Source organism: Chiloscyllium plagiosum, unplaced genomic scaffold, assembly GCF_037043375.1.
Source record: "Chiloscyllium plagiosum isolate Xiang-an unplaced genomic scaffold, Cpla_swu_hap1 HiC_scaffold_4, whole genome shotgun sequence".
Taxonomy (NCBI): Eukaryota; Metazoa; Chordata; class Chondrichthyes; order Orectolobiformes; family Hemiscylliidae; genus Chiloscyllium; species Chiloscyllium plagiosum.
In genome coordinates, this window is record NW_028270142.1 from 116,720,692 (window position 1) to 116,744,470 (window position 23,779).

Genomic DNA, 23,779 nt, shown 5'->3' on the forward strand with positions numbered 1-23,779 from the left:
ATGTAACCTTTTGGTCCAACAGCTAGGGTAGCTGGTTGCCTGGAGACAGCAAAACAAATTCGAATTAGGCCAATCCGTTTAAATGATACCCCGAAAAATACCAAACTACAATCAAGTATGAATTGTGTATATTGACAATCTTAAAAGCCCCTCAATGACACAATCCAATGCTTTGTGGGTATAAGATGGGCGAAAATTGAACAGTTGGGGGAGAACTGCCAAAAGACCAACAAATGTAGGCTGCTAGTCAGAACTCTGAGAGGTACCTGTCTCGAGAAAGAGTTTGCACAGAAAAACATCACCAACCTGGAGAGCAACTCTACAGAGGAAGATAAAGAGAAGATTCAATCGCTGGCTGGTTTTGAAATTTGAATTTTTCAGTAAATTTTAATTGGGGGTTTAATCGGACTAGTATTCTAGGAGAAGGTAAAAGATAGGTTGAGAAAGGAGTTGTAATAGTTATTAGTTAATTATTCTATTATACTTTAAAGCTGTTAATTTTTACTTTAAATAGTTCTTGGCCCCTTGAATTTTACTGCCCAGGATAAATCTTTTCTGTGTTGCTGGTTTAAATTAAGTAGGAGGATTGACCCTATGACGTAACAGAGGACCCCATGGTTCTGAAACACGATCCCTCAACTCATAAAAGCTAACACATCGTATGCCTTATCAACATGGGTGGCGACTTTGAGGGATCTATGTACGGGGACACAGATCTCTGCTCACCTGCACTACCAAGAATCTTACCATTAGCCCAGTACACTGCATTCCTGTTGCTCCTTCCAAAGTGAATCACACCACACTTATCTGCATTAAACTCCATTTGCCACCCCCCAGCCCAGCTCTGCAGCTTATCTATGTCCCTCTGTAACCTACCACATCCTTCAGCATTGTCTACAACTGTACTGACCTTTGTGTCATCTGCAAATTTACTAATCAATCCTTCTATGCCCTCATCCAGGTTGTTTATAAAAATGGCAAACAGCAGTGTTTACTTATCAGCACTTGCAGGTTATTTGCTTATTGACCTGGTAAATATAATTCTTGAACATTTAAATGGTGCTCATTGAAGGGTAACCTAGATTTACTAATCAAGGTAGAAGTTTGTGTTAATAGGTATTGTGTTAATATAGAATACCTATTAACAAAGGCTGGTTTTTATTTTGTTAATCATCGTTTCTCTTAAACTGGAACGCTTTTTTGAAGATCCCAAGTAGTCTGTCCTCTGGTCAAATGCTGTCAGTTTTAAATGTTACCATCTAACTGGCATGCCTGCCGGTTTTGTGAAAAACTTTGCTCAGTTTAATTAAAAGATTTTTGATCTATGCTTTTTTTTCTTGTACTTTAGACTAAATAGAGGGCTGAAATCAGCAGATAGTGATTCTAGAGAGGCAACTGAAAAACTGATGAGCAAAGAACTTCCAGAGCAGGAAGACGAGCATTCTGATGAGTAAGATGAGAAGTGTTTAAACTATGTTTTATTTTTGTTAGTAATAAGGATTACTGTTTGGCAGAGAATATTGATAAATAATGTTTGTCTGTAGCATTTTGATTTAGTCAAATAATTTCTTGAGCCTTTTTCTGCCTTCTGAGCTGTCTCCCTTCCCAGTTTCTTTCTTCCTTCTGTGGCAAAGAATGAAAACTAGACTTACACCTAAAAGCAGGTGAGTACAGCTGCTGTCAAACTCTCCATCAGACGTATTCTTTTTCCCTTTGAGGGATTCCTAGTCTTCACTTCTCTGTGGGAGTGAAATTGAGAGCAGGGAAATGCACAGAATGGAGCAATCACTCCAAGGTCATCTCTTTTCTGCAGTTTTTAGAATACAACTCCATATTCATACTACCAATCAATTTTTATTCAATTATAATCTAAACAACAAATGCTACAAGTTCATTTCTCTTTAAAGTGCAGAAAAGATGATACACATGTTAGATATCTTTCTTTGTAGTTCTGATCTTTTTTCTAATTTCAAATTTGCTGTAGGTTTTGTCTCTTCATTGCTTCTTCAATGCATAAAGCATAGCAATCATTATTTTATGAGCAAAGGATATATTTGTGAATCATTTTTTTTTATTAGATTAGATTACATTACAGTGTGGAAACAGGCCCTTCGGCCCAACAAGTCCACACCGACCCGCCGAAGCGAAACCCACCCATACCCCTACATTTACCCCTTACCTAACACTACGGGCAATTTAGCATGGCCAACTCACCTGACCCTGCACATCTTTTGGACTGTGGGAGGAAACCGGAGCACCCGGAGGAAACCCACGCAGACACGGGGAGAACGTGCAAACTCCACACAGTCAGTCGCCTGAGGCGGGAATTGAACCCGGGTCTCAGGCGCTGTGAGGCAGCAGTGCTAACCACTGTGCCACCGTGCCGCCCAATGTGCCACCGTGCCGCCCAACAGCGGCACATTTTGTCCTTTTGTCATCTGTTATATATTCCATACAATTTTATAGATTTGCGTTTGCCCCTCATTCTTATAAAACCCATTGAATATAATACGAAACGATCCAGTCTCTCTTCCTACGATGGTCCTGCAATCCCAGGATTCAGCTTGGTAAACCTTTACTGCACTCCCCCCATAATCAAAACCTCAATCTTCAATGAAGGAGACCAAAACTGAACCCAGCTTCCAAGTGTGATCTGAGGCCCTGTACAATTGTAGCAAGAAATATCTGCTGTTATGCTCATTATGAAGGCCAACATAACATTTGCCTTCATTACTTTGCTGAAGACCTGTATGCAGGTGCAGCAATCGTGTACAAGGACAGCCCGGTTTCATTGCACCCCCACTTTCCCAATATATTACCATTCAGATCATTCCTATTTTCGCACATCGAGAATGGGAAGCCTTCAAAAATGAGATAACCAGAGTCCAGAGACAGTATGCTCCTGTTAGTGAAAGACCAAGGCTGGTAGCTGTAGGCAATGCAGGATGACTGGAGAACTTGAGTTTTTGATCAAGAAAAAGAAAAACATATGTCAGGTATAGACAGCCAAGATAGAGTGAATTCTTAGAGTATAAAGGCAGTAGGAATATGATTAAAAGGGAAATCAGGAGGGCAAAAAGACATGAAAGCTTTGGTAAATAAGGTTAAGGAGAATCCAAACGGACTTTGTAAATACATGAAGGACAAAAGGGTAACTAGGGAGTGAATAAGGCCCCTTTAAAGATCAGCAGGAGCCACCTATGTGTGGAACTGCAGGAGATGGGGGAAGATACTAAACTAGTATTTTGCAGCAGTGTTTATTGTGGAGAAAGATATGGAAGATCTATAACATGTGAAATAGTTATGAAGGCTAACATAACATTTTGCCTTCATTGCTTTGCCAGGGTTGGAGGGTTGAGTCTGAGGGAGAGGCTATTTTCCCTGGAGCGTCCAAGTCACTGAGGATTGACTTTTATAGAGGTTTATACAATCATGAGGGACATGGATAATGTAAATAGAGAAGGTCTTTTCCCCGGGGTGGGGGAGGCAAAATCCAGAGGACGTCGGTTTAAGGTGAGAAGGGAAAGATTTAAAAGGGACCTGAGGAGAACACAGGGTGGTGTGTGTATGGAATGAGCTGCCAGAGGAAGTGGTGGAGGCTGGTACAATTGCAACATTTAAAAGGCATCTGGATGGATATATGAATAGGAAGGCTTCAGAGGAATATGGCCAAATGCTGGTAAATAGGACTAGATTTATCTAGGGTATCTGGTCAGCATGGCCATGTTGGACCAAAGCATCTCAGACCAAGTGGATAACTCGCAATATACTTTGTCAACCTTGCATTTGCACACTCACTTAATTTAGCCAAATTACGCTGAAGCATCTCTGCATTCTTTTCACAGTTTACCCTCCGACCAGCTTTGTTATTTGCAAACTTCGAGATGTTGCATTTAGTTATTTCATCTAAAACATTCAGGTATATTGTGAATGGCTGGGGTCCAAGCACTTAGCTCTGCAGTACTCCACTAGTTATTGCCTGCTACTTTGGGTGGATAGGCACAGATGGAGAGCTGCTTATTCCTAGTGTTTGTTTCCTGTCAACTAACCATGATCTTTATCCATGTTGGTATGCTACCCCCAATCCTGTACACCTTAATATCTACGCTCCTTTACTGTTATGAGACAAAATTATGAAGCTTGTTCCCTTTGTAACATCAATGAGAGTGTTTCTGCATCACATGGACTGCAGTGGTTTGAGAAGATGGCTCATTATGACCACTTCCTTCTCCAGGGCAGCTGGGAGTGAGCAACAAAAATTGGCCTAGCTGGTGTTGCTCATATGCCATGAAGAATTGTTATTAAAACCTCTACACGTTTTCACTTAAAAGACAGAACTCAGGTCTTTTGATTGAGCAGTGGGCTTCTCGAGCTTTGGACAAAACAGCACTTCCATCTGGGTTTCTTTTATAAAGTGCTGCCTACCATCTCCATTGCTGCACATAAGCACAATAGATGTGGTCTCACGGATCATTGAAAGTGGGACAAGTCTTGCACAGAACCCAAAATTTGTTCTATTTTCAACCCTGCTTATCACTTCTCTGCCTTATTCCATTGAATGGACATATTCTGCCTAGTTAGTTTACCAAAATATTGAGAAGTGTCATGACATTCCTTTCTCTAATGAGCAAGTACTCTGTAGTTGGAAATTGCTTTGCAAAGACATTGTGCTAGATATGTCCCTAATATAATCCATATAAAAATATGGTTTACTTTTAAAATAACAAAAGGCTTAAATTGAATGTGATATCTAGACTACAGATCACCAGTGAAGCTTCTGGAAATCAAGAAAGCAAGAAGTTAGAAAAAGGTGATAAACAGAAGGATGAGGATCCTTCTACAAGGTGAGTGAATTTGAAACTCAGCTTTTCAGCACTTTTCAAAAGGAGATGGTTGCATTTTCATGATCTAAAACAAATATGGTTCCTGCTTTTTTTTGGTTGTGATGTGGCCACACACTCGGCTCTTCCTCTCTCCATTATGCAGCTGTTCGGACATTTTTTGTTGGTGTGCACACTGACCCAATTTAGATGAATTTGATGCATGCCTCAGTGAAACTAAGTGCCCCTGAAAATAGGCCCAACTGAATTTTTTCCTCCCTGTTTATACAGACTTTCTTCTATCTCTGCCTCCAAGTAATTAGTTGTATCTTTATGTGCACCGCTTCCATTGGTGTGGTCATCTTTATCATATTATTCATGATGAAACTTAGCCACAGCACAATACTGATTCACTGATTTCAGAATTCTATCTTTGTTGCTTTTGGCAAAATAGATTATAATTATGTTTAGAGTCAAACAATCGTTATAGTGTTAAAGGAAGCCATTTGTCTTGTAAATGTGTAGCCCTGTATAAGAACTGTGCGCTTAGTGTCGTTTCCCACCTATCCCCCTGTAGTCATGATTTTGGAGGTGCTGGTGTTGGACTAGGGTGGATAAAGTAAAAAATCACACAAAACCAGGTTATAGTCCAACTGTTTCCAAATAAACCTGTTGGCTGATAACCTGGTGTTATGATTTTTAACCTATTCCCCTATATCCCTCCTTAAATGTCCACCTTTACAATGGTCTATTTCCCTTTTGAATGCCATATTGAATCTGCCTCCTCTATATTCTCAGGCAGTTCGCTCCAGATCCTGATGGTTGCCTGTTAATTTCCTTGATTGCTGTTAAACATTGTTTGGATGCAGAAAATCTCAAATTCAGCTTCATTGTTAAGATGTTTTTCCTTTATCCTCTAGCAAGTGAAGTGCCATTTCTTAATTGTCCATTATTTTCTTGTATGAGGATACATTGTTTCAATTAACTAAACTGAACTTCAACTTCTTTCTACACATTCGTATTATCCATTTTATCTCCTGCCCAGTTTAATGTAATCGATGAACTTAATGTTTTGAGTTCAATGTGACTCTCTACAGATGCTTTCAGAACTTTCTGTTTTTACTAAACTTGCAAAATAATAGATTTTCGTAAGAGTTTGAAGGTTTATGGTGGAGCTGGGGGAAAGCCAAGATGAGATTGTTGAGAGACAGTGACATAAATATCAAAGCCTGTCCAATCTGAAGTTTGTTCCGTTTATCATAGAGTGAAGGAAGATCAAGATTTGAATGGAAATGGGATTCCTGTTGAAAATAAGAAAACAAAAAGGGTCCACTGCCATACAGGTTCTGGCCAGTAAGTGTATAAATGATGTCTTATAGTAGTGATAGTTGAAGTTTGATTTGGGGTTTAATTGAGCCACGCAATAATCAAAGATTTTTTGAATGCCCAATTGTTTGATTTCCTTTTTTTTCTATTTTAAAATGCTGTTTCCCTTGTAAACCATCTTATCCATTATAAATGTTTGAAGCAAGATGTGATTATTTGACGTTTACTTTCTTGACCATCAAGCTGTCTTGGGAAAAGTTTCAGCCACTTGAACCAGCTGCACCATTTGATTAGATCATAGTTGATCTGTATCTCCATATTTTAGAAATCCAGCTTTTTGGCTTTATATCTCTTGATATTGTCCTCAACAAAACTCCACTGGCCGTGATCTTAAATTTCAATTGATCCAGCATTTATGGGCTTTTGGGATGTAGAGGAAAGGTGTTCCAGATTTCCTTCACTCATTCTGCATCAAGTTAAGATTGCTTTAGGAAATAAAGACTAAGGTCATGCCTCCTCCTTCTGGATTCTCCCACTCGAGAATAATTTTTCCCAAGCTATCCAATAAATTTGTTGAAATAGTTTTTTAAAAAACTATCTTCACTGAATTACCATTCCACCTGTTGAACTAAAGGGAATGCAGGCCATATTTATGTAAGCTGCTTTGTAACTTAAAACCATTGTATAATTTTGGTTAGTCATTACTGTTCGCCTTCTGTTTGAATCTTGAGGTTTAATGCTCAAAATTTAAAACAGCACCAAGGAGAATGCCTGAATAGAAGTACAGTATTTTTTCTTGATGAAGATCCATATTCATCTAATCTGATATTTCTTGCAGCTATGCATTTTTTATGATCCCTTGCCAATTAACTTCAAGAAAAATCTGTCATATCGCCAATTTATTTTCTTAACAATGAGTGACTTCTCTTCCTCCTTTCCAAAGTGGATGATCTCGCATTAAATTCCACCTGACAGTTTTTTGCCCACTCACTTTTTAACTTTCTACTCTGATCCACACAATTTACTATATCCTAACTTAGTCATCTAAAAATGTTGCAACTTCTGAGCCAATTTCAGAACCAATTCACAAGGTTACCTCAATTTTCTGCACTTAGTTTTATCTTGAGGATTATTAACGAAACTTACCAGATGCCTTCTGGAAGACTTTTCAGGCAGACAGTTTCCATGAACACATTGGCTATGCTAGTTATTGCCTCAGTTGTCCAAGAGGCACTATACTGACAGTTCCCATGAGAAGGATTCTATTCTGTGTTCCATAGATTTGCAGTAATTGCTTCAAATTTCTTTCACTTTTATGCGCTAATGTAAATAACCTGGTGTTTATTCAGAACATTGATCCTACGTTCTTGGGCACAAGTTTGATAGCACTGTGTGGTTATGTTACTGGATTAATGATGCAGAATCTTGCACTACTAATCTGAAGGTAATCAACAAATGCAACGTCAACTGGAAAATTTAAGGACCTCTTCAGTCATAATGATTATGCAGCTACTGGGCTGTCTGGAGAAACCTGGTAGAAGTGGGTATTGCAGATGCTGGAGATTAGAGTCAAGATTAGAGTGGTGCTGGAAAAGCACAGCAGGTCGGTTAGCATCCGAGGAGCAGAAAAATCGACGTTTTGGGGTAAAAAAACCTTCATCAGGAATGACCTCATTCCTGATGAAGGGCTTTTGCCCGAAATGACAATTTTTCTGCTCCTCGGATGCTACCTGAGCTGCTGTGTTTTTCCAGCACCATTCTAACCTTATCTGGAGAAACCCACCTGGCTTTCTAGTATCTTCTGGCTAATCTGACTTATTTGTGATTCCAGATCCAGAACAAGTGATTGACTCAATGGCATCGCAAGTTACTCTGTTTTACCAAATCACAAGAAAATATCTTGAAAATAAAATCAGTCTTCAGACCAGTTCCTGATAAGGTTCCACTGTTAAGATGTGTCACTTAATTGATCACAACAAGTTTAGTTTTAAAAGGATCCCTGCCCTTGTGGATACCTTTCTCTGAGATCCATTTTAAATTTTCTATTTTAACTAGGCCTTCATGAATTAATAAAAAGAGTGAGTTTATTCATTACCAAACATGAGAAGTAATATGAGTGCAACACACATTTACTACTTAGAAGTAAGGAGGGGGCTACAAAATGATATATAGATTAGTCTGAATTATTTGTGAAGAGTGAATGGGTGAACATTGCTGCCAAATGATGTTGCAGGCAGTGTTGACTTTAGTAGCTAACAAAGTCAGAAGTCTCATGACACCAGGTTATAGTCCAATAGATTTATTTGAAATCACAAGCTTTCAGAACGCTGCTCCTTCCTTAGGTGAAGACTTCATTTTACTAAAACATGTTGAAATAAAAATCTCCCAAAACTTGTGGTTTCAAATAAACCTGTTGGACTATAACCTGGTGTCATATGACTTCTGACTTCGTCCACTCCAGTCCAACACTGGCACCTCCGCATCATTTGTACCTAATAGCCAGTTGCTAGATACTTGGCTTTGAGAGTGATTTGAAACTTTTTTTTTACCCTGATTCCTTTTGAAAGCAGTTGACTGACAGCACTGAGTGGGAGAGAGTCTAAGGAATGGGGTAAGCTGTTTAAGACTGAATTAAGGAGAAATTTCATTACCCCCTGTGGTGAACCTGTAGAATTCTCTGCCACAAAGTGGTTGAGGTCAAACATTTACTGTTTTCAAGGAAGAAGGAGATATCATTCTTGGTTCTACTGTGATCTAAGGGTATGGGGACAAAGCAGGTACAGGGTACTGAATTGGATCATCAGCCTTAATATTATCTGAATGGTAGAGCAGGCTCCAGGACTGAAAGGCCTACTCCTATTTTTTATACTTCTTGAGTCTTTTACCTTGCTTAACCTGCAGTACAGCGGACTTCTAAATTGTTGTTCTGACCTGTAACCCTCTGAGTATATTAGTTCACACATTTGGATATCAAAACACAACTGCGTACAGACTAGGGTTGAAGCTTGCTTTTAACCCACATCCCATGTGAAAGTGAGGAAACCACAAATCTGGCTGTCACAATGATTGCACTTTTTAAAAGAAAGATGACATCATGTCCATCATTTGAGATACTTCCCAGGACTTTGCAAGTTAAATTTGTAGTGCACTTTCTCCCTATGAAAATTCTTTTCAACCTCATCAGGTATGACATTCTAGATTCTGTCTCCAATTCCAAAGAGTTGCTGAATTCATGTCCACAGTCCACCTTTGGCTATCTTTTTTTTTATTTTATTGGATATTTTTATTGAAAATCTAACATGTTTTTACAAACTTACAAAATAATACATACAAATACAAACATTAATATACAGTTAAATACTAAGTAAACAATAACCAAAATCTAACAGACAAAAAGAGATTAAAAAAAGGAGAAAACAAAACTCAACTACTAATCTAACCTATAACTAACCAGAGCGTATAATAAAATATCTTGCATTACTCAAGAGAAAAAAAAAATAACATAGTAATTAAATAGTAAAGTACATGCTCGGAACAAATGAACATAAAGTCATAATAAAACCCGTATTCATGCGGGATTCCTTCCCCAATGGCCCCCGGACCAGCCAGAACCGCTACCACAACTGGATGAAAGCCCTTGACAAAATGGCCGAAATATCTGTTTCTATATAATTCAGGAAGGGCTGCCATATTTTATAGAATTATTCAGTTTTTTGGTGCACCATATTTGTAAGGAAGTCAAGGGGAATATAATCCATAACCAACCTATACCAATTCGAAAGTCCTGGAGGGCCCTCAGCTACCCAGTTTACCAAGATATTTTTCCTTGCACAAAAAGAGAGAATAGAAAATAATTTCCTCCCGTGCACATCTAGGGAAGGCAAGCTCGAAAAGCCCAGGAGAAGAGATACTGGATCTACTCTAATTTCTATCAAAGCATTTGCTACTCTGACCCAGTATTTGCGGATCTTATGACACGTCCATAAGCACCTCTATTTTACATTTGGGACACATTAGAGATGCTCCTGTCCTAAATTTTGCCCATCGTTCCGGTGCTATAGGAGTCCTATGGAGTATCTTTTGCTGAAAGAGGTCTCCATTAGGTAATCCAAATTTCTGGTGCAGCTGTTCAGAAGACATCATGATCCTGTAAACAGGAGATACCCCGGACCTCCAGGATTTAAAAGAAGCATCTGTGAGCCCTGGTTGAAAATCCCATGTCCCCACTATAGGAGTATAAGGGGAGGTTTTATGTGAATTACCCTTGTTTTGCCGCATTATCTTCCAGGCTTTAATTGTGTTTAATACAATGGTCTATAATGACTTTCATCTTATCTAAAAATAAGAGAAGCTTCGATGTCCAGCCAGATTGATTGCAGGTCACACGAGACCCAATCGGCTATGTAGCTTAGTAGAGAACTCAGCTGATACTTCCTAAAGTCTGGAAAATCCAGCCTTCCCCTTGTGGAAGCTGTAGCTTCTTTAACTTAATAAGGGGCCGTCTATGATTCCAGATGAAAGAAACAAGCCAACCATATAACTTGCGCAGTTCCTGACTCAGCAGCATCACCAGGAGCATTCTCATAGGGTATAAGAGACTGGGCAAGACATTCGTTTTAATTAGAGCTATTCTACCTAGCCAAGGAATTGGAAGATTTTCCCCCCCACCCTGCAACGTTGAAGGTCCTGCCTTATCCTTTCCAGTAGATGCACAAAATTGACCTTGTACAGCTGACCAAATACTGGGGTGATAAAAATACCTAAATATAAAATACCCTCCAGAGACCACCGAAAGGGAAAATGAGATTCGTCCAACAAGTGGTACATACTTGCGAGACCACCCATCGTCATGGCCTCAGATTTTGAGAAATTAATTTTCTAACCAGAGAATGCACTAAATAAATTAATAACTTGGATCAGGCAAGGCACGATCTGTCTATGGGTGATCTGGGACTATGATCCATGGTAATGACACTAGACACATCATTCAGTGCTGACTTGGATACTAGATACTAGATACAGCCCATTATACCCTACAAAGTCTTCCTTGCTTGCAAATTTCAAATGCTTTGCCACATATCGGCCAAACAACAGCTTGATCCATATCCCATACACCTCCATCACCATCACTGGAGGTGTACTGTTCCACTAGCAGGACAAATCTAAGAGAAATTATGCCAGAGAAGAATACAATTGCCTTCAGTGTCATAAACATTGATTCCAAATGGGTGGATTATCATGACATTGTTGAACATGAGCAAAGAAATCTGTTGTTTGTCACATGCTACAGTCTACCCGATGATTAATCAGTAATCATCTCTGAATTGAACACCTCTGGGAAGAAACAAGAAAATTAACAATGGCCTGGTGCAGTCTCTGGGGATAGACAATAGTCAATAGGTGCAGGAGTAGGCTATTTGGCCCTTTGAGCCAGCACCACCATTCATTATGATCATGGCTGATCATCCACAATCAGTATCCTGTTCCTGCCTTATCCCCATAACCCTTGATTCCACTATCTTTAAAAGCTCTATTCATCTTTTTCTTGAAAGTATCCAGAGACTTGGCCTCCACTGCCTTCTGGGGCAGAGCATTCCATATATCCACCAATTCTGGTTGAAGAAGTTTCTCTTCAACTCTGTTCTAAATAGCCTACCCCATATTTTTAAACTGTGTCCTCTGGTTCTGGACTCCCCCATCAGTGGAAACATGCTTCCTGCCTCCAGAGTGTCCAATCCTTTAATAATTTTATGCGTCTCAATCTGGTCCCCTCTTATTCTTCTAAACCCAAGTGTATACAAGCCCAGTCGCTCCAATCTTTCAACATATAGTCCTGCCACTCTGGAAATTGACCTCGTGAACTTATGCTGCACTCCCTCAACAGCCAGAATGTCCTTCTTCAAATTTGGAGACCACAACTGCACACACTACTCCAGATGCGGTCTCTCCAGGGCCCTGTACAGCTACAAAAGGACCTCTTTGCTCCTATACTCAATTCCTTTTGTTATGAAGGCCAGCATGCCATTAGCTTTCTTCACTGCCTGCTGTACCTGCATGCTTGCTTTCATTGAGTAATGTACAAGAAAACCTAGATCTTGTCATACTTCCCCTTTACCTAATTTGACTCCATTTAGGTAGTAATCTGCCTTCCTGTTCTTGCCACCAAAGTGGATAACCACACATTTATCCACATTAAACTGCATCTGCCATGCATCCGTCCACTCACCTAGCCTGACCAAGTCACCCTGTATTCTCATAATATCGTCCTCACATTTCACCCTGCCATATAGCTTTGTGTCTTCAGCAAATTTGCTAATATTACTTGTAATGCCTTCATATATCATTAATATATATTGTAAACTGCTGTGGTCCCAGCACCAAACCTTGTGGTCCCCACTAGTCACCGCTTGCCATTCCGAAAGGGACCCATTTATCACTACTCTTTGCTTCCTGTCAGCCAGCCAATTTTCCATCCAAGTCAGTATTTTGCCCCCAATACCGTGTGCCCTAATTTTACTCATTAATCTCCGATGTGGGACTTTATCAAAGGTTTTCTGAAAGTCCAGGTACACTACATTCACTGACTCTCCCTTGTCCATCTTCATAGCTACATCCTCAAAATTCTAGAAGGTTAGTCAAGCATGATTTCCTCTTCGTAAATCCATGCTGACTCTGACCTATCCTGTTAATGCTATTCAAATGAGTCGTAATTTCATCTTTTATAATTGACTCCGGCATCTTTTCCATCACTGACGTCAGGCTAACCGGTCTATAATTCCCTGTTTTCTTTCTCCCTCCTTTCTTGAAAAGTGGGACAACATTAGCCACCCTCCAATCTGCATGAACTGATCCAGAATCTATAGAACATTGGAAAATGTTTACCAATGCATCCATGATTTGTTGTGCCACCTCCTTAAGTCCCCTGGGATGCAGACCATCAGGTTCTGGGGACTTATCAGCCTTCAGACCTAACAGTCTATCCAACACCATTTCCTGCCTAATGTACATTCCATCAATTCATCCATTACCCTAGGTCCTTCAGCCGCTATGACATCTGGGAGATTGCTTGTGTCTTCTCCAGTGAAGATAGATCCAAAGTACCTATTCATCTCTTCTGCCATTTCCCTGTTCCCCACAATAAATTCACCTGCTTCTGTCTTCAAGGGCCCAATTTTAGTCTTAACCATTTTTTTTTCTTTTCACATATCTAAAAAAGCTTTTACTATCCTCCTTTATATTTCTGGCCGTTTGCCTTCATACTCACTTTTTTTCTTCGCATATTGTCTTTTTAGTTATCCTCTGTTGTTCATTAAAAGTTTCCCAGTTCACTGGCTTCCCGCTCATCTTTGCTGTGTTATACTTCTCTTTTTATCTTTATATAGTTCTTAACTTCCCTTGTCAGTCATGGCCGCCCCTGCCTCACCTTAGGATCTTTCTTTCTTTTTGGAATGAACTGATTCTGCACTATATCGAGAAATACCTGCCATTGTTGTTCCACTGCCGTCCCTGCTAGGGTATTGAACAGTTGAACTTTGGCCAGCTCCTCCCTCATAGCTCCATAGTTCCCTTTGTTCAACTGCAATACCAACACTACCAATTCCCCCATTCTCCTCCCTCTCAAATTGCAGATTAAAACTTATCATATTATGGTCACTACCTCCCATTGTCTAGCTAACACTCATTGTTCCAGCTAACCTGAGAATGCAACTTTTTTTAAAAAAAGGATTTTGTGATTTACACATGAAAGAACTGAAACTATCATGTTATTCGAACAGATGAAAGACTCAATAGACTATCAAGGTATTTTTCAATGTATAATTTCAGTTACATCACACTGTAAACTTTTGCTATAAATTCTGTGCCTTAGAATTGTGTCCTCCACTATCACCTGATGAAGGAGCGGCGCTCCAAAAGTTAGTCTGCTTCCAATTAAACCTGTTGGACTATAACCTGGTGTTGTGTGATTTTTAACTTTGTACACCCAGTCCAACACCGGCATCTCCAAATCATCCTAATGGCTCCTTTACTTTGAGGTCCCTGATCAAATCCAGTTTGTTGCACAACACCAGATCCAGAATTGCCTTCGCCTTGGTAGGCTCCGGTACAAGCTGTTCTAAGAATTTGTCTCTGAGGCACTCCACAAACTCCCTTTCTTGGGGTCCAGTACCATCCTGATTCTCCCATTCTACCAACATGTTGAAATCCCCCATAACAACTGTAGCAATACCTTTGTGACAGGCCAATTTCATCTCCTAATTTAATTTACAGCCTACATCCAGACTAGTGGGCTTGTAGATAACTCCCATTGGGGTCTTTCTACCCTTAGAATTTCTCAGCTCTATCCATACTGACTCTATATCTCCTGATTCTATGTCCCCCCTTGCAAGGGACTGAATATCGTTCTTCACCAACAGGACCACCCCACCCCTCTGCCCATCAGGCTGACCTTTTGATAGCACCTATAGCCTTGAATATTCATTTTCCTGGCCCTGTCCACTTGAAGCCACGTCTCAGTTATCCCCACAACATCGTACCTGCCAACTTCCAACTGAGCCTCAAGCTCATCCGCCTCATTTCTTATGCTTTGTGTATTCATATATGATATTTTAATTTGTTACTCCCCTCACCCTTCCTATCAATTTCAATTTCACTTGACCATACTGTATGATCCCTTCTTGAGTTTTCTGCTCTGTTGATTCTGTTGTCTGTCTTAATGTCTCTTATTCTCACTTTCCCTTTTAACTTCTTGAATTTCCACTACTTAGTTTAAACACACCTGTGTTGCAGTGGCAAACGTGCAAACGTCCCCCACCTATTAAGTTGCAACCTGTCCCTCTTGTATAATTTATCCTTACCGCAAAACATACCCCAGTGATCCAAGATTTTACATCCTTGCTTCCTGCACCAATTCCTCAGCCACACATTCAAGTCCATTATCTCCTTATTCTTGCCCTCACCAGCCTGAGGAACTGGAAGCAAACCGGAGATAACCACCCTGGAAGTCCTGCTTTTCAGCTGCCTTCAGAGTTCTCTGAAGTCCTGCTGTAGAATGTCCCTCCTCTTCTTCGTAATGTCATTTGTGCTGACATGCACCACCACCTCTGGCTCTTCAACTTCGCACATGGGGATTCCCTGCACTCTGTCAGTCGTGGCAACACACCATCCTCCAATCTCACCTGTTGCTACAGAAATCCCTTTTAGTCCCTCTCACTCTGGAGTCCCCTATTACCACTACTCTGCATGATATCTGATTGGCAAACCTGTATGCCTCTCAGCTTGGCAGTGTGGTCTGTCTCGACAGTTTCCAAAAGAGCCAACTTGTTCACAAGAGGTACTTCCCCCGGGGTCTCTTGTACTTAAATCATCTCTTTCTTCCTCATAGTCATGTCCCTTCTCTTCTGCTATGCTCGGTGTAATGTCCTCGCTGAAGGTCCTGTCTCGTTCTCTCGGATGAGCCTGAGGTCATCTAATTCTTTATTCAGTGCTGCAACATGCTCCTTCAGAATGTGTACACACTTTACACAGCTATTGGAGCCAGAGACACCATCAGTGTCCCTGACCTCCAACATCATGCACGCAGTGTGCTGCGTGCATGATGTTGGCAGTCATGGCTTTACACTCTTCAGACTGTAGTGTAATCTCCTGAGTCTGTGGCATAAGCCAAAGACACTCCCTTTTCTCACCAGACACTTCCCTTGAGCCTTTTTTTATTGCTACTTAAAAACACACCTACTTAAATAGCACTCACTAACCTTCCCAGTAGCCTCTGACCTCACTTCTGCCCAGCTCCCTCCGCCCTCTGCTGCAAAATCTTCAGTATCCAGTACTAAAAGTGGCATCACTACTGAGGGAACCTTGAAGCATGGACCTGTTAACTGGAATGGTAACAAGTGGTGAGAGAACCAAGATGATTTGAAGAACTACTTTAACTTGACTTCGCAACCTTTCTGTCACAAATTAATCTGTCCATCCATGGATGTTTTGTAGGGATGGATGCTAAAGTCTTTATGGAAGCTAAGTTTACCTTCTCACTGAGGATAGTATCCAGAGTGGCACTAGCATTGTGCTAAGTAGAATGGGTCTGGCAGTTCAAAATTGACATCCATTCAACATCCAACTTTGTCGACTATCAACAACAACAGAACTGCATTCCACACTAGTGTGCAGTCTTATGTCCTGGCAGATCCCTCATTCTGCCATTTCCATACCACCAGATGACCAGACCTGATCCAATTGGGAGCAGCATCAGTACCTGAAAGTTAGGTTTTGCAGCTTTATTTGACTGGAAACTAACTACATGCATGCTAGTAAGACAGCAGCATGATATGACAGTTAAGTGATTCCATGATCAGTGGGTCAACTCAAAGCTTTGCAGTTATAAAGTCAGAGGTAAACAGCATAGGGAAAGGTCAAAAGTAACCACGTAACCAATCCAATTCCATTTTCCATCATTTGGCTCATAGCCTTTCGTGCCCTGGTATCATAAGTATACATCTAAATACCACTGTCCTATATACTGTTAAGAACTGTGGTAGGCAAATATCTAACCCATGGAGAAGGTTTTGTGAGTATTCTTATGTTCAGTGATGCTAAGCCCAACGTGCGAGTATAAAAGCTGAACCAACAACATTTGAAATTTTCATCAGCCAGAACCGTTCAGTGATTCATCCACACTTTCCTGTTGTCTCAATGTCAAATGGCCAATATTCAATTAATTCTGTTCACTTACTGCTTTCAGTCAAACATGGACAAAAAAGCAAATTTCTGGAGAGAAACTGAGAGCGGTATCATGGCTGCATTTGACCTTGTGGCTTCAAAGCAAGATGATTGTGGTTGTTGCTCCAGTAAATATTGGCAACTCAGTTAGAAGTAGAAATGGATCATCCACTCAACATCTCTGGTTACAGATTGTTGCAAATGCTTCACCTTTGTTTTTCAGGAATGAGCAAGAGTTCTTCAAGGTAGATGTTTTCTAATCAGCCTGTTCAGAGATGTTATTACACCTGACTGAAATATTTGGAACTTGAACTCCTGCCTCTTGGTCCAGAGACACCGACCCTATCAGTGCATTACAAAAGCAGAGTTCCTCAGGGTAGATATTTTCTAATCAATCTGTTCAGAGATGTTAAGTGTCTCTGGAGCAGATGGGACTTGAATCCGGTCTCCTGGCCCAGGGGTAGGGTATCAAAGCCATGAGTTCCTTAAGGTAATGTCCTACACCCAACTATCTTCAGCTACTTCATCAATGACGTTTCCTTTATCATAATTTCAGAGGTGGAGATTTTCACTGTACAGTCATCAATGTTTATGATTCAGCAGGTACCAAAGTTGTCCATCTCCAAACCCATCAAGCTCTAAACAACATCTAAGCTTTGGACTGAAAAGTGGCAAATAGCATCTGCACTGCATAAGTGCCAAGTAATGCCCATCACCAACAAGACAGTCTATCCATTCAACTTTTGACATTGGTATTCATGCCATCACTGAATCCCCCATTATCAATATCCTGGGGATTACTATTCACTAGAAGCTGAACTGATCTAAACTGGACTAGCCAAGTAAATGCTGTGGCTACGAGAACCGGTCAGGTCCCAGGAATTCTGCACTTTCTGACTCTTCAAAGTCTGTCCATCATCTACAAAACCTAAGTATGAGGCATTGTACTCCCCACTTGCCTGGATGAATGCAACTTTAACAACATTGAAGAAGTTTGACACTATCCAAGATAAAGTAGCCCTCTTGATACCTACATCCACAAACGTTCACACTCTCCACCACTGGCACACAGACAAGATACCCTGCAGAAATTCACCAAGGCTTCTTAGACAGCTCTTTCTAATCGCATGACCACTAGCATTTAGATGGAAGAGTGCAGCAGTTCCACAAGAAAACCATAACTTGCAAGATTCTCTCTAAGCTACTCTCCATCCTTTGTATTGCTGTTCCTTTTATCTCCAGATTAAAATCCTGAAATTCCCTCCCTAACATCACTGCTGTGTCCATACACTGAATGAAGTGCAATGATTCAAGAAGGCAACATACCACTTCCTTCTCAAGGGACAATAATGGACAATAAATGCTGGCCCAGCTAGTGAAGCTACATCTTGTGAATGACATTTTTTAAAAAAACACTGCCTACCCCACTCTTTTTCCTTTCTCCTCTCCTCTCTCTTCAATACCCACACTGCAAGAAGTGCAGTTCTACCATGTGGCCTTGCTTACAATATGATGCTTTATCATAAGCCTTTATAGTGGCAGAGTTATACAATAGATTGGGGCCTAATAAATGTCATTTTATATTTAAATGTATCCAAGTGAAGTGTTAGATAGCTTGTAGTTATTGTGAATCTTTGTTGTCTTATCACATTGGAGTAACAAAAGCACACAAAACCTCAGTGCCTCTTGCTCTTGGGATCTTTTTTCATTAAATTCAATGAGTAGTTATTTGACACCTGTTCAAGCTCCCCTTGACAGTTTGTTATAGCTTTTGCAGTCATTTTGCCCGGAACTTGATTCTGGATTTCATTTTAACAATTTGATAATTTTGATAATTTTAACAATTTAACAATGAGTTTTTACTGGCAACCCACATATTGTCAGTCCAGCACTATAATCATTTGGTACTGTATCAACTTTTTTCCCTGAGAATTTTTAAAGATTTAATCAAACCCTCTTTATGAGGTTGAATGATGTCACACTTGAGAATGTGACTTCAGTTTCCACTGGCAATTTATTCCGTAGTCTTCCAGAATGCACAACATGCACTGCGAGGAAACTGAGGCAAGACTGGATGAAGCGGCTTAGAGTTTGGTGCTTAGAACGTAGTTCCATGCTTTATTTCACAGTGATGTAGGAGCTGATAGAGAGAAATACTTTAATCAACGGTTAAATGAAAGAAAGGAAATTCGATAAAATTGAAGCAGTAATAATGAAGAGCATTTTAGAATGAGCTAATTGCATCTCTGCCATTCTCTATGGAAAATGTCTGTCTGAGATTGAGCATCTGAAGAATTTAGGACCTGAAGTACAATTGGGGATAGTTAGTAAGCCTGTTTTGCTCTTGGCAGATTTTATTACATTTGATATAGAATGTTGAGCTGCAATTACAGCAGCCGTCTGTTCTTTACAAATGTGCAGATGGATTTTGCATGGCAACAATGGACTGAACTGTAGACCCACACTCAGCCCTAACAGCCTACAGATCTCCTGACCCTGCGCATTTTCTTCTATTTGTCTTGTGGTAGGGCTGCCTGCCACTACAAAGAGGGTAATCAGTTAGGCTTGTTAAGAGCCTTGGTTTTCTAGTTGGTCTAAAAACCCAATGGATGAGGGTACAGTTTAACCATCTGGAAGCAGGATAACTAAGGCATCAATTTTACAGGCTAACTTACAGGTCTCAATGTCTGCCTGGATGGTCTGTGTATCTTTTTTTTAAATTGTTCAAACATGTTTATGTTGTTGATCGAAGTGATAGTACCTCCATGATGAAGCACTTTCTCAGTTACTTGCCATTTGTTGTGGGATAAAGCTCCTCTGTTTCGAAGACTTCTGAATAAGCCTCAAATTGTGAGCCTGTCTGCTGTCCTTAACCAGACAGGAAAATTATCTCTATCAATACGGTGGCTCAGTGGTTAGCACTGCTGCCTCACAGCGTGAGGGACCCGGATTTGATTCCTACCTCAGCTAACTGTCTGTATGGAGTTTGCACATTCTCTCCATATCTGCCTGGGTTTCCTCTGGGTGCTCCAGTTTCCTCCCACAATCCAAAGATGTGCAGGTCAGGTGAATTGTTCATGCTTAATTGCCTGCAGTGTTAGGAGCATTAGTCAGGTATAAATAAAGGGTAGGGGAATGGGTGTGGGTGGGTTTCTCTTCGGAGGGTCAGTGTGGACTTGTTGGGCCAAATGGCCTGTTTCCATACTATAGGGAATCTAATTAAAGATTTGCTTCTAAAAATCCTAAAGAATGACTGTTACACCTTTGGAGGCTGATTTATGACCCAGGAACTTTTCAGACTTCTGTTTATATGCCTGGCCATATAACAGAAATGCCCTATGTCACCATTGTCTACCCCTCTGCTGGTCCTAAACTATTGGACTATTTTACTGGCTTTCAGTATTGAATGAGCATAAAACAGGCACCCTGAAGCTAATATTTTCGATTTCCTGTTTTATACTTCATTTCCTGGCTGCCCATTTCATTCCTCTCCCTGGCAACAGCCTTAACCTGAAAGCTTGTTTGCAATTTTAGTAACACTTACCGTATATACTTTTGTAAAAGGAGAAAGTGAGGTCTGCAGATGCTGGAGATCAGAGATGGAAATGTGTTGCTGGAAAAGCGCAGCAGGTCAGGCAGCATCGAGGGAACAGGAGAATCGACGTTTCGGGCATTAGCCCTTCTTCCTGAAGAAGGGCTAATGCCCGAAACGTCGATTCTCCTGTTCCCTAGATGCTGCCTGACCTGCTGCGCTTTTCCAGCAACACATTTCCATACTTTTGTAAAAGCCATGTTCTTTGATACCATGTCTTTAAGCAAAAGGTAAGGGGTGAACATCTTTGAATAATTCGTTCGGGGATTAAGGTCTAATTTGGGTCTTTTGGAGTTACTGACACTGACCTTGGCTGCTGGCCATGGTTCCAAATTCAATAGTGAGGACCCATCCCAGATTATCTCCTGGTATTTCAGATGTTTGAATGGGAGAAAAGCAATTGTAAATAAGACTCACTGCTGTTGTTGGGAAGAAAGTGAGGTCTGCAAATGCTGGATATCAGAGATGGAAATGTGTTGCTGGAAAAGCGCAGCAGGTCAGGCAGCATCTAGGGAACAGGAGAATCGATGTTTCGGGCATTAGCCCTTCTTCAGGGCTAATGCCCGAAACGTCGATTCTCCTGTTCCCTAGATGCTGCCTGACCTGCTGCGCTTTTCCAGCAACACATTTCCATCACTGCTGTTGTTACCAATCCTGCTCACAACCTAACACCCGGTATATGAAATAGTTTAAGATCACAGTTAGCACCTGAGGCTGAGACATTAACTCCTTGAAAGCATTCAGATATTGCTTTTAGTGCAAAAGGGATCAAAGGGTTTGAGGAGAAAGTGGGAACCTGGTTCTGAGTTGGATGATCAGCCATGATCATGTTGAATGGTGGAGCATACCCAAGGAGTTAAATGGCCCACTCCTATATTTCAATGAAACCTGTAGGGTTTTCAAATCAAAAATAAGGGGTCGTTATGTTCAAGTCATATGGAAAAATAAGGCTTTTAGAGTTTTACGTCTGGATTTGATTCTTGCACAGGGTGAGCTATTACTTGAATATGTATAGTAATCCCCTATATTCATACCATCACAAAGACCACCAACTTACATCAACATAACATTACTTAATGTCACCTTAGTTTCAGTTCATTTGCTGCAGAAACTGTCTTTCATTCCTTTATTGCCTGCAGAGTAGACTATACCCAGTGCGTTCCTAGCTGGTTCCCTCTTCTACCCATGATGAATTTCATGAGATCCAAAGATTTGCATTTATAAATCATGCCAAGTCCTGTTCAATTATTGCCCTTTTATCACTGGTCTACATTGGCACATGGTCATGCAGCATCTTGATTTTAAAATTCTCGTCCTTGTTTTCCAAATCTGTAATGGTTAATCCCTCCCCTAAACTGTAATCTCCTTCAACAACCCTTCAAGGTCAGGCCTCTTATGTATCTCTGATTGTAAACACTCCACAGAAGATACCCATGCATTCAATTCTTTAGACCTTAAATTCTGGAATTCCTTCCTTACTCTTTCCATCCTCTTCTAATTCTCTTTCCTCCTTTTTTAAAGGAATTCTTCTTCAATTTTTGGTAATCTAACTTTCCTTATCATCTCCTGTAACTTTTTAAAAACAGTTTTATAATGTTTGAGGTGCCCTGGCACACTTTTTTTGTTAAAAGGACTATATAAATGCAAGTTTTTCCATCTACAAATTCCAGGCATGCTGATATAATGAACCATTTTTTGTATCAACCCAATCAGTGTCAGCAATATAGTTGAATTAGGGGCCTTATCAGTTGAACCTTTTCAACATGCTCTTTTGCATTGTGATCATGGAGCAAAACTGAAGATAATATTCTCACTTGTCCTTACTTCCATTTTGAGGTATCTACTTTCAACTCTAGTTAATCCAGGAATCTAGTTCTCATGGTTCAGTGGGATTTTAGACAAATACACTATTGCATGACCTTAGAATTTTTTAATTATAACTTGATTACACAATATCCTCTTTATAAAGATATTTTGTTGTCTTTTGTTCAGCTCCCTAAGTACTTCATGCAGACCTAGTAACTTTAAATACAATAAAATGATGAAACATAATGTGACACTGCAGTCATTTGCGTTTGTATCATATTTCTATCCGCAAATGTGACAAATATCCAATTCATCGTTTTGCGTCCTGTTGTCTGTGTGCACAAAATTGACTAACTGCTAAAACTGCACATTCAAGTTGAGGCATAGAATCTTTAACGTGCATCTGAAAGGCAGACAAGGGCATATGTGGCTACCTCACTGTCTTTGTGTTGCAATGTTAGCCTGGAGTGGAGTTCAAACTTAGAAATATTTATATTCCGAAAACACAACAAAACAAGCTGATACTTCAGAACATGTTCCTTCAATGTAGGTTAGTATCTGATCTCACAGTAACCTTGACATTCCCACACAAGCAAAGCAAAAGTTACCACATGTGTGGTACTGTGCAAAATAAATTTAAGATGCCAGTGCACTATATGAATAGATTCCAAGATTATTAGTCAACATTGCTTAAATATTCTGATAATTATTTATGTGCAATTTTAGAAAACCTGTCTATTCTGCTCTTTTACTATTAGTTCCGATGTAAAACTCAAGAAACCAAAAGTAGAGAAAACTGAAGATGATGATTTACCTCAGGTATGTTCTCATAGGTTTCTACTTGCTACTCATCAAATAGTTGTAATGTGAGAAAAATGTAATTTTACATTAGTCTGATTTCTGTTCATCGCTAAGCAAGCAGGTCCATTATTATTATGCAATGCAACTTCCGGGATGCTAATCTACTCAGACCATTCCTATGTACTAGAAGGCTTTCTCAGTAAAGATTCCCCTTGTGTGACCATCATATAGGTATGTTTTGAAATTGCTGATGCCAATGATTACTGCAGTTAGATTTTTATTCATTGACCTTCAGTGGAGAATTAACATAGAATGAGTCGAGAGTGTGGTGCTCTGGAAAAGGACAGCAGGTCAGGCAGCATCCAATGAGCAGGAAAACCAACGTTTCGAGGATAAGCCGTTCTTCAGGAATGGGCTGGGGGAACTGAGAAATTAAGGGGGGGTGGGGGGGTGGGGATGGAGGGAAGGTAGCTAAGAATGCGATAGGTAAATAAAGGTGGGGAGGAGGTGATAGGTCAGAAAGGAGGGTGGAGCGGATGGATGGGAAAGATGATGGACACGTCAAGACGGTGGTGTCTATCTGGAGGTTTGGGACTAGGATAATGTTGGGGAAGAGGAAATGAAGAAACTGGTGAAATCCATATTGATCCCGTGTGATTGCAGGGTCCCAAGGTGGAAGATGAGGTGTTATTCCTCCAGGCATCGGGTGGTAAGGGTT

The 23,779-nt window shown here is 40.3% G+C and overlaps 1 protein-coding gene across 1 annotated transcript in view; it reads left to right on the top strand.

Moving 5' to 3' along the window:
• LOC122548918 (DNA topoisomerase 1-like) overlaps positions 1–23,779 on the top strand; it is a 144,449-nt gene that overhangs the window by 53,611 nt on the left and 67,059 nt on the right. The window contains exons 8-11 of the mRNA XM_087986612.1: positions 1,349–1,450; positions 4,755–4,844; positions 6,084–6,173; positions 23,019–23,079. Of these exons, the coding sequence (XP_087842738.1) occupies positions 1,349–1,450; positions 4,755–4,844; positions 6,084–6,173; positions 23,019–23,079 (343 nt within the window). The remainder of the gene's footprint in view (positions 1–1,348; positions 1,451–4,754; positions 4,845–6,083; positions 6,174–23,018; positions 23,080–23,779) is intronic.